Genomic DNA, 12,096 nt, shown 5'->3' with positions numbered 1-12,096 from the left:
GTATGAAATAAAGACGTTTACCAACCTGAAGATCCTGCATGTTCAGACATGTTCCTTTCATCATCTTCAACACAGCTTTCTCCTGAGAAGGAATACTTCTCATAATGTTGTTTCATTCCGGCAACCAGGCCTTGCATTTTTGTTGTTGTGCTGTTTGCATTTTGCACGCATGCCTGTCTTAACCACAGGTAGAGGAACTTAATTAAAATATTCCCAAACTGGGTCTCTTTTACGGCCTGCTGCCATTATAGGTTTTCTCTTCTAGTGAGAGAATGGTATGGTAGATCTCAAATCAATGAAGGCTATACTCAGAAAGACCTCAAGACTTCTGGAATATGCTGCTCAAACAGTTTCACCTTTGTTTCTACTGCCTGTCCCTCCCTTCTCACATTTATCTCCAGACTTCTCCTTTTCCAGATCTATTCCGCCCCCAACAATCTTCTGTTCATTGAATTTTTTGAAACTTTGCACTTTTAGAGAGATGTAAGGGGTTGACTCTGTGTACACAAATTTGCAGAGGGACAATGGGGTTGAGGTCTGTTGTTTCTCACTTCTATTTATTTATTTATTTATTTCAAAACATTTTTGCTGTTATCTCTGGAGACACAAATCCACAGTTTGAGAACTGCAAAACTAAGCATCTCTGATGGTATCTTCTAGACTGAGTCCCATTGGGTAGATAGAAAGAGTAACCTAAATAATCTATACAGAAGCCCCTGGAACCCCATAAGATTGGGTCCCTAATCCATGAACTATTGGAACTCATTTACAAAACTTTTCTTAAACATTACATGAATATATTGTCTCATACTGTAGAATTAGAATTTATAATCCCTACTCCATGATGAGATATCATTGAGTTTTAATTAAGATTGCTTTTTTCCCTCAAAAAGCATTTTAGCAAAAAAATCCAATTTAAATAAAAAAAACAATTTTTTTTATTTTTATTTTTATTTTTTTGGAAAAATTAAAACAAACAAACATACATTGATTTTTATCCACCCTGATATATAGGTGGTAGGGGGAGTGGATAGAGAGAATTCTTTTTTTTTTTTTTTCCAGTGGCGAGAGTGGGGATAAGAAGACCTTTTCCAGGTTAAGATGCCTGATAGAGTGTGAGCAGTGAACCAGTTCCTACCACAGATACAATGTAAATTACTCCTGGGGAAATTCTGCACCAAAAAATTAAAAATTCTGCTCATGATATTTTAAAATTCTGCCTTTTCTGAGTATTTTATTTGTCAAAATAACACACTATAATCATGCCAGTTTCAATTATTTTGGGAATTTATTTCAAAATATCTTTCAGCAAGTATGTCTGTAACAATAGAGATTTAAAAAAAACAGATTCTGGTACTTTTTTTTTTTTTAAACAAATAGATTCCTTACTATGCATATTAATACAGAACTTTGAGTAATTTATTTAATTTACAATACAGAACTGTATTTCTTGCACCCATCAGAAGCAGTGCAAAGACTTGGGAGTGTCAGGGGTAATGGAGGATCCGAGGGAGAGGGAAGGAGCCTGGAGGCTTGCTGGGTGTGGGTAGGAGAAGTATAGAACAGATTTTTTGGGGGGAGGGTCAGGATTGTTAATGAGTTGGAGAGCCTACCCTATGCAGACCCTGGCAGATCCCAAACCTCTCCCATTCAGTCAGGCACATCTGCCCCTGTCCCCACCCCACCCCCCATCCTGATGGGTCCTGCAGCCTCCTCCCCATGTGACCATGCTCCCCCACTCCCATTCAGCCTCTGGCTCAATGCTGTCACCCCACTAGCTCCTGAACCCATGCCCCAGTTTGTCCCCCCCCCACACTAGCCATTCTGAGCCTCAGTCTGTAACACCCCCCCCTGCTCCCCCCCCCCCCCCCGTAGCAGCACTGTATGCCCTAATCTGTCCTAACCTGGCTCTGTGGGCAGGGTGATGTGATGAATTTCTACTCCTGGGGGAATTCTGTTCCACTGCGCGTGGACAGACTTTTTCCCCCCAAAAGAAAATACATTCTGCCCCAGAAGTGCTGCAGTTCTGCCTTTTGCCCACCAGAGGCCACCATGGCGCTAGAACAGCCAATAGCATTAATGCAGCAGGCTGGTGCCACATGGCCTCTGGTGGGCAAAAGGTAGAACTGCATCACTTCTGGGGCAGAATGTATTTTCTGTGGAGGGGGGGAGTTCTGTGGGCGCGCAGTGGCGCAGAATTCCCCCAGGAGTATGCAAGTGCAACCCAGAATGTAGCATTCAAGTTGGAAAGCAGCATTCTTTTAAATGCTGGTATTCTATTGGAATGCCAAGGTCCCATAGGGGATGTACTTGAGATATAGAGCAGTATTAAGGAGCATTTTAAACCAGGTGCCTGATATGATAGACTGAAATGCTGGTTAATGTGTGAAGCCTTAGATCCCTGCGCTAAGCAAAATATCCATCTAACAAAAAATCCCAAATAAAATACTTGAGTTCCAAATAGCTGAAAGTTGCAAGTGGCGAAAGTTCTGAAACGTGCATCCAGTGTGATAGAAACAGTATGATTATAGAATTGTGGGGGTGTCCATTCAGTAGACTGTGGTTTGATAACTATATTTGGCTTGTATTTCACTTGTCCGCTGTTTGACAGTAGTCTATGTAAAACTTGAATATAGCAATGAGCATGTTTGAACAGATTGAAAGTGTGGATGACAAATTAGAAAGTAAAGGATATTCTTGAGAGTCAGCTCAGAATTTCTTGTGCATGTTCAGATTGGCGTTGCAGATTAGAAATTTTCCATAATGATCAGGTAAAATATTCATACCACCTAAATACATGCAGCTCTTGTTTCATAGGTGTTAAGGTATCTTTTAGAGAAATATCAGAGGGGTAGCCGTGTTAGTCTGAATCTGTAAAAAGCAACAGAGGGTCCTGTGGCACCTTTAAGACTAACAGAAGTATTGGGAGCATAAGCTTTCGTGGGTAAGAACCTCACTTCTTCCAATGCAATCATACTGTATCTATCTGTCTTGCATCGGAAGAAGTGAGGTTCTTACCCACAAAAGCTTATGCTCCCAATACTTCTGTTAGTCTTAAAGGTGCCACAGGACCCTCTGTTGCTTTTTAGAGAAGTAGTGCTAGCCCCATTTTATAGATGGGCAAACTGAAGTTCAAACCTGGGTAGAAAGGTCTTAAGACTCCTCCTGATCCAGCAGATGGCGCTTTCTCGTCTTTTTATGCAACATGTGCACAAGTAGTAATGAAAATAAATGTTTTCTTCAATTTGGGAAAATATTTTTAAAATTGAGTGGATAATAAACCATTTTTCTTTAAATTGCCTCCTCAGCTAAGACTGTGCTACAGAGTTAGGTTGACATAAGGCAGCTTATGTTCACCTAACTAGGTCAGTATCTACACTACAGCCTTGCTCCTGCCGACGTAAGTGCCCACCTACACCAACATCATAACTCCACGTCCGCGAGAGGCATAGGGCCTATTTCAGTGTAGTTAGGGTGACGCAGTGTCTGTGTAGACACTACATTCCTTACCTGGGCTGTTACTGTCTTGTTAATTTTATGGCTCCACTGAGCCGTGAAATTGACAAGAAAGCTGGCTCCCCAGCTGGGCTGCTGCGTGGTCTCCACTTCAAGCCAGGCTGCCACCCAGGCTCCCTTCTTGGGCTGCTGCCCGGGCTCTCCGCGCCCCAGTGGAAACCTGGCTGCTCCCTAAGGTCCCAGCTCTTCGCTGGGAGCACAGCAGCTGACTGGATGTGGATGCCAGTGCAGATCTCCCTGTTGGAGGCAATAAGCCCTGGGTGGCTGCCCCCCCCCGCTTCAGGCTGGGAACGGGGAAGCGAGAAGCCCAGGAGGCAGCTGGGCAACTGGTGGGGAGCTGCATAGAACTGAGAGCCCGGGCTCTCAGCCACCCACACTGCCCCTCTTTAATTGGTGGAAGCGCTCTGTGTGAGGGGTATGCACCACTGACAGAAGGAGGGTAGTGTGGACATCAGCCATTGCAGTAATTACTGCAGTGGCTGTAAATGGACCTAACTTAGGTTGACTTAAGATTGTAGTGTAGACATGACCTGAGACTTAGTAGCCTCAGTTTCAGCCCACCCACATGGAATATCCACTCTGGATATCACTCTGTGCACCTACAGATCATTAAGATTTAGAATGAACAGCTTGAAGAAGTCCTATTTATAGCAACAACAATAAGCAAATTTCTAATGTCTTTTCTTTATTCAATTATATGAATGCATTTTCCAGCACAGAACGGAACAGGAAATATAAACACTAAGCCTCTAAAAATATCTAAACAAAGTCTCCTTGTTAGTAGGAGTTTAAATCTTGCATTTGTGTAATGGACTCGTATAGTCAATTAAGCACCAAAGCTAAATTTTGCTCTTGTAGCCAACAGTGAATTTGAAGATTTGCTGCTGTTTAAATGCCCTCAACTTGTCTTAAATGTTGGCTCCTAAGCAATGGAACAAAGGCTTCCTAAAAATGTGACAGAAAAATCTTAGCTGAGAATAAACAGCTCTTTTACAGTCCTATTTTGTTTACCATGCACAGTGGTAACACACAATTAATGGTTAGTACAGGTTTTAAAAAGATAGGAAGAATCTTTATTCATCCTTAAATACTGATGCTTTGTTCTTAATTGAGAACAAAAGAAACCTCTCTTCAGTATTTATTAGTTCATGGATTTTCAAATAATTGAGAGAATAAAAAAAACTAACAAAGAATGGAGCCAAAAGAATACTAGTACAAATGCGTATACAAGGGAGGCAAAGCCATTATGACACTAAATCTGTTGATAATACTGAGTTTGAAGTTAAAAGAATAAGAAGTGTATTTTGTCCCCAGAGAGAGGGGATGAAGAGCATGTAGGTCACATACAATTTTAATATTTGTTTCTTTATTTTGAACACTTACAGATATCAACAAAACTGCTGTGCTTATACTTATCAGTCTTTTGGCATTAATATAGAAGATTTATTATAGATGAGAGATGTACAGGAATAGTGAGGAAAGCTCTTAAATACTGAGAAGGAGCTATTTCAGGAGACTAGAAAGAATTTTGAACAATACTTTTAAAGAATCCATTAATTCTTCATTGGAAACTTAATCTTTGGATATGTGTTAAATTACAGCTACAACTAACCAGGAGACCAGTCTCCTGATCTGTTTACAACATGATTTGCAACTAATAGTGTGACTAGGACCTGTCTGTCTTAATTGTCCTGTAACTGGCATAAATCCTTGAATGGGTGTTGCAACAGGATTGAGGACAGCTGTGTTTCAGAGAACCCCCGACTCAATGTTTGTAGTGAACACTGACCCTAAAGTAGATCTCACCACCATCTTTGGTCTGGTCTACAGCAAAACTGAAGTGGCGTAGCTATGTTGGTTAGAAGTATGGGGAAAATCACATCAGCTAACTGACATTATTATACTGGCAGAAACCATAGTGGAGGCACAGGTATACTGGCAAAACTTTTTTCTGGTAAAGCTTATTTTATTTAGGGAATTGGTATAAGTTATACAGGCGGAAGAGCTGTTTTGCTGGTATAAGCTGTCTCCCCATTGGGAGGGTTGCCAATATAGTTATTTTTGGAAAACCTTGTCTAGTGTAGACAAGGCCACTCCAAGTTTACTGGGACCATTTCTTTGTGTCTTTTGAGATGTTGAGCACCTGCAATTCTCATTGACTTCATTAGGAGTTGTGGATGCTTAGTACCTCTCAAGATGATGCTGAGAGTCAATATCTTAATCTTACCTTTGCATCTTGTTTCCTTGGTATTCACTATTTTGCAAATGGATTTTTCAAAGATACCTCTGAGAGTTCAACAGAGCAAAGCTGGGACTTGCTTCTCTGTCACAGTGGACAACCAGTGTTTTCTGTTGACCACAGGCATTCTCTGGTGTTGCGGTGGTGATGTGTGTTAAATGTATCTAGTCCTCCAAAACAAATTAGTCATTTTTAAGGGACACTGCTGACTTCAAAAATTATTTGTGTACATATTTTGTACTTAACTGTAGCTCCAAGTAACCCCTAACATAGCAAAAATTTCTGTGTGCGTGCATTTGGCATCATTTCATGCATAATTAATTTTACTGTTACCTCTGTATAGTCAGTACTTTTTGGAACTTTAACAAAACTATATTTCAAAGCTCATTTTTAATAAGCTTGAAGGAAAACTATTCAGGAAGCTCTCTGGATTACTATCCGCTTCAGTGACATCCTGACATAGCACTAACAAAGCTATTGTGCAGCCAGAGGCTCATACAGCCACCAATATGGGATGCTTTCCCATGGCTATCAGTTAGTATATACTGCAGCTTCCCCACAGAGCGCCAATAACCTTGCTAAACCAGAAGAGGAACTGCAAAGTCAAAGATGGGTAGTGGAGTGTTTCTTCTGATAAATAAAGGGGCCTAAATAAAATCCTGAAACCCAACCCCCTGTTGTAGTCAGTAGGAGCTGTAAGCGCTCAGCATGACAATTACAACACAGCAGTTCTAGTCAAACCATAGAACAGATGGAATGCTAATTTTTAGGATAGTTAAGTTGCCAGGGCATTGGCATGGTGACTCCCTCAACAGTTATATAGGTTGATGTGCAGCTACCCTTAAATCTTAACTTCAGTGCATGCCTGTTGTACTGGGTAAGGAAAAAAGTTCTGTTAAATTCTCTCCAGCAAGTCTTGTGTAACCAAGTGAGCTCCCCAAGAATTCTCTGATGTTCCAAACCTTGCAATTCCTAGTGGCCACTGAATTTTGTTAAGATCAATTAAACTGTCAAGTAGGCAGCTACTTTCTAGTCCAGAAATAGAACTTTCCATTCTTAAAATGGGATAAAGCCTTTCCAGCCTCTCTAGCTTTTGATATTTCTCAAACTGTCTATTAGTAGCTTGAGAAAAGGACTTAATGCACAGTTCATTGGTTATTTAAACTCCCCCCCCCCCCCCCCGATAATGGCAAAGGAAAGAAAAGTATGGGGTTTTCTGATCTTTTCAGAAGCTTTTGGTTCTCAGTCAATTGTCTACAGCTAGCTGTGCTTGAAAATATATGGTTGTGTGCATACGTTGCCATATAACTTCAGGGATTGTGGCTAGATTAGCTAGGATTAAAAATATAGAAGGAATGAAAGCCCTCATTTCAGGAGGTAAACCACTAATTGCCGGGTATTTGAAAGAAACTTCCCTAATGGGCAAGTAATTACATAATTGCTCATTAAGGGCTTTTTTGCGCCTTCCTCTACTGTGTCCAGCACAGGCTACTGTCTGATATGGATTGCCAAACTAAGCTAACCATAGGCTTGATCTGGAATGGTAATTATGTTCTATAAGTGGTGGAGCTTAGTAACCACGACAAGTGTAGTATAAAGGCATTGTATATGATGGCTTAAAACTTGTACTGTGGCTTGTGAAATGCAGCCTATGATGGTTGTCATGGCCACGTTTGGGAATGTATATAAATACTTCAGATTTATTGAATGTCGGAGAGATATTCACAGGTGGTGAGCTGACCAAAACTAGCCTGTGTTTCTTGTCAAGAAGGAGATGTCTGATTTAAATGTCCATATACTGGGAGGGGGTAATCCACACTAGTGAGTATTCCACTGTTAACACTCCTGTTGTGATTTGCCACTCCCCTCTCCTTCCCCCATGAGGGCCCTGGAATAAACTGCATCAATAAAATCACAGGAATACCTAAAAGAAACCATTTGTCTGCTACCACTTCCATCATTTATTTTGGGGAAGTTCTATGGCCTGTGTTATACAAGAGGTCAGACTAGATGATCAATTCATAATGGTCCTTTCTGGTCCATTGTTGCAAGCCTGGTACTCTGGTCCCACTCAGCACAAAATCAGTACTTCTTTGCTTACTCTTCTTGTAATGGGTGGGTGTGTGGGGAAGAAAAGAAGGGAGTGGGTGGGTCCCTGTGGAAAAACAAAAGCTCAGATACTAAACTGTATAATAACTGTCCATCTGTAGTGGAAGCAGAGTTCTGGTACAGCCTCTGTTACGGGGGATCAGACTGAACTGTAGCATTATTTCAGTGAATTCCTGATTGCTACCTACAATCTCCACAGGGGCCCAATTTTCCTTAATCCCTGAGCATTTTCAGGCTTCAGTTCTTGATGTCATTTCCCAGGTTTTTAAGATTTTCTTTTTAAATACTTTATTTTGTTAGTATGAGCAAAAGAAGCTGCTTTTATGATCTCAAGTCCAGCTGTTAAGCAATCAAGCTGACTATTCTGTATTTTTATGCTATTGGTCTCAGTTAAAACTCCTGCCTTTACAAGCCAGGGAGCAAAGGAGTCAATCTTCTGCTGTAAATTTTGGATTGCAGCCTCAAAAGGACAACTGCGAAACAACTAGAAATCTATGGTAGAAACCCCCTTGGGAGAACCATAGTCAGCTGTACCTTTGCTTGTCTTCCATTAGTGGAGTTTAAGAAATGACCTGTTCTTCCCTGGTGTTGCTGTTAAGGATTTTCTGGTCTTTTTCTCCCTTTAGGGAGTCTAACAGCCAGATCATAAAGATGATCAATAATATACAAATAGGGTGATACAAAATCCTATAAAAGAGCATAACTCCACTTGAACCAGGGGAAAATAGCATTCAAGATAGAAATGAATAATGCAAATTAAAACCCCAGTCCGGCATCCGAAATCCGGGCTCCATGCAGGTATGGGCATCCAGTGTCCAGGAACACAATGCAGGATTAGAGCCTCATTCAGTAGTATCAGCCGAACAAACAGTCCTGCCTCAGCAAATTTGCATCTTGTTTGCTTTGTGTTGGTTTTTTTTGGGTTAGTTGCCAAAAGCCCCAGTCAAGATAGTACAGCACAGAAAGACCCCGAGCATACAAGAGGTACTACCTGTCTTGAAGAGCTTACAGTCTAACTCTCCCCGCATGCAGTAGCCCTTGAACCCAATCAATATATGTATTATTTTTATTTATATAAATTAGTTTAGAAAATTCCCCTGTCAGCTATCTATATAATAGGTGTATTAACAGTATTCTCTCAATATGTTGAACTTGCAGCTAATGGGTAAATGAACTATCTAACAGCTGTATCAAGGGTTTCCAATAACAAGATGTAGAGGCAGACACTAAACTCGTATTGTTGCAGAACCCAGAGAAAGGGGAACTATGTGCAGCCTTACCAAGAGAGGGTGAAGTTCTTCTGGGTGCAAATAATCCATGATTCTACATAGTACTTGCACACTTTAGGTTCTGGCAGCAGTAGAAATCATTTACTTTCATCCTCTACTGTCTCATCATCAGGAACTTTCAATGCATATGAGAAGAGCCAGCTTGATATCTGTCCATTATACATTCCGAGAATAGGTCGGCAAAGTAGTGTCGTCTTCATAATGCTGCACTGACAGTGTTTCTGCAGGAAAGTCTTCATGTTTATTCAATCATTTGGCCTCCTTGCAGAGACTGTCAACACGGATTCCGGTTTTGATAGTTTTTATGATGGTGGAAATTTGTCCTCTGCAAATGGCAGTGAGAACACCTGTGTTTCTCTGCTGTTAATATTTGAAGAGTCGCATGATCCTCAAAATTTTTTGGTTAAATTTATGTATAAAACACCTTCCTATCTTCTTGTTTTTAATTTAAATTTAACTAATTGGAGACTTGACATTGGAGCTGAGAAGGATTTTTTTGATTATCTGCCTGACTTTGTTTTGTATATGTGATTAATTTGCAGTGGTTACGACTTTGGCTATCTAATCAAAATCCTGACTAACTCTAATTTACCTGAAGAGGAGCTGGACTTCTTTGAGATACTCCGGTTGTTTTTCCCTGTCATTTATGATGTGAAGTATCTCATGAAGAGCTGCAAAAATCTCAAGGTAAATGATTTGATATCTAGTTCAGAACAGAATTTTCTAAGATGGCATTTTTTCCTACTGAAAGAACATATATGACATCTGTTCACTGCCCTGTCCGGCAAATCTACCTTGATGGTATTATTTGTTAACCATTAGTCTAATCAATTTTGTGAATTTGATATATAAAAAGTTACTGATGAAATGTAAGAGGTAGGAGGGGCACACAGTTTTGTTCTTGTGGCTCTTAGCCATTTAAAAATTAAAAACCAATCCCATTTATTGGCAGCTTCATAAATCTGTGCTGCCAAATGATAGACCCATATTCGGAGGAAGTTACATCTTGCTGTTAACTTCTCAGGCTGTTAGAATTGATGGGCTTGGCCTCTGTGAGCAGGGTATTAAATGATACACTCTTGCATCATTCCTCACTGTTCAATCCACTGAGGGGCTGCAGTTGTGAAAAGTGACTTTGGTGTGAAGGGATGGAATGGCTAGACCTGCAGGTTGCCCTGTAGGCAAAGGTGAGCAATGACAGATATGCTCAGAGCCAACTCATGACTTCTAGAAAAATAGAGTTAGAAACTAACCTCTCAACTCAAGCCAGTTGGGCTATTAATTGGCTTGTTCTATTAGGCATAAAATTTGGAGAAGATTTGATTGGCCTGGAGAATGAATGTGAACTGGAAACAAATGTATGAAGGGAAGGACACCAAAAAGATATGCTGCTGGGATTTACAGCCACACTTGCCAAAGAAGGCCACGTATCTGGACTGGTTTTGAAATGAAAGGGGCACAACTCATCAGAGGCAATAGGTGGCTCATTGTTTTGATGGAAGGCGACACAGAACACTCTGGGTTTTCTAAATGAGAGCACGTGGAAACTGGACATGGACTGACTGTAATGCAACCACCTCCTGAGTACAGGGATGGTATGCCACTCTTTATCTCAGAATGCTGAGCAAGTGATTTAGACGATGCTGATGAGCTTGAATTTTGTGAGGCTATGCATGTAAAGGATATGTACTTTTTAACGAGGATCTTACTGCTGACTATGAAGTAAAGAACATAATTTCCACCATCTCCTATGCTAATCAGTCTGCACTGGAAGTGGTGAGAAGTGGGTGGAATGGTCTTTTCCGACTATCTGGTTAGGAGTTTTGCATCCCATCAGCAACCCTCACCAACTGAGTAAAGAATGTATATTGGGGAACATCTAATTGACACTGGGTTTCCATTGGGACCAAGATAAGTAATAAAGTAGTTGGAAAAACTGCAGAAGTCAACAAAATTGTGCACCCTCCTGGACTGAAACAAAACCTTTGCTGCTTATATGCAGTTGTTTTGCCCCAAGTACTAAATGTGTAATTCACCCTTATGGACTTGTGGGGGGAATTAACAAATTTAACAGCTTCTGTCATTAGAGCTTTGTGGTATTGGCAACTAAACTGCAGACCAATTATGAAAGGAAGGGGAGAGATAGGAACTACCCTGTTCCTCCAAACACCATTGCTGAAACAGTCCCATTGCTATCCACAGCAGTGAAATGCTGCGAATTGTGTAGACCTGTCCCAAACTGAGAACAGCTGGTGTGTCTTCGGAAGTCAAATCATTAATTACTTGCATGCACTGTTGCCTAAATGAATTTCTTTGCTTTTTTTTTTTTTTGTTTAAATCTCTATTAAATTGCAGTGAATTGAATTGCTGTACTGATGTCCTTTATTGATTGGTGCAAACTACTCTTGTTGGTCACTTCATTTTATTAGAGACACTTGATTGTCCTTAGACACATTTTGGTGCTGATGGTCGGCCCTGGGGACTGAAACCCTCTCTATAGAATTGTGTGGATGGTGGTTGCAGAATATTGTAGAATTACCTCCTGACTCCAGCAGAAATACTATAGAAAGAGTGTAATTAGTTGCTGTTGCTCATATACAGCACTACTCCTCTCCGTCGTCTGTTTGGTGGGGACCATGGTGCAGCTGTAGCCTGGTGACCAATAGCAATACAGTTTCTTCCCAAAGAGGAAGAATGGTCCAGTGGTGGAACAATAGCTGGGGACTTGAGAGACCCAAATTCAGTTCTCTACTCTTCCATAAACTGCCTGTGTGACCAGAGGCAAGATACTTAGTCCCTCTGAGCTGCAGTTTCCCATCTGTGAAATTCTCCATCTGGGAATAGTATTACTTCCCTGCCTGATGAGATGTTGAGGATAAATACATTAATGATTGTGAGGTTCAGATTCTGCAGTAATGGAGGACCAATACATTTCCTTAGCTA

At 40.8% G+C, this 12,096-nt stretch overlaps 1 protein-coding gene across 3 annotated transcripts in view; it reads left to right on the top strand.

Annotated features, from left to right (window-relative positions):
* The window catches only part of CNOT7 (CCR4-NOT transcription complex subunit 7), a 33,733-nt gene that overhangs the window by 9,989 nt on the left and 11,648 nt on the right, over window positions 1-12,096 (top strand). For all 3 annotated transcript variants that reach the window (XM_054029866.1, XM_054029863.1, XM_054029864.1), the window contains exon 5: window positions 9,696-9,840. In XM_054029866.1, the coding sequence (XP_053885841.1) occupies window positions 9,696-9,840 (145 nt within the window). The remainder of the gene's footprint in view (window positions 1-9,695; window positions 9,841-12,096) is intronic.

The sequence above is a fragment of the Malaclemys terrapin genome, chromosome 5, assembly GCF_027887155.1.
Source record: "Malaclemys terrapin pileata isolate rMalTer1 chromosome 5, rMalTer1.hap1, whole genome shotgun sequence".
Lineage (NCBI taxonomy): Eukaryota > Metazoa > Chordata > Testudines > Emydidae > Malaclemys > Malaclemys terrapin.
Note: the sequence above shows the minus strand (reverse complement) of the source record. Positions and strands in the feature narration are given on the sequence as shown.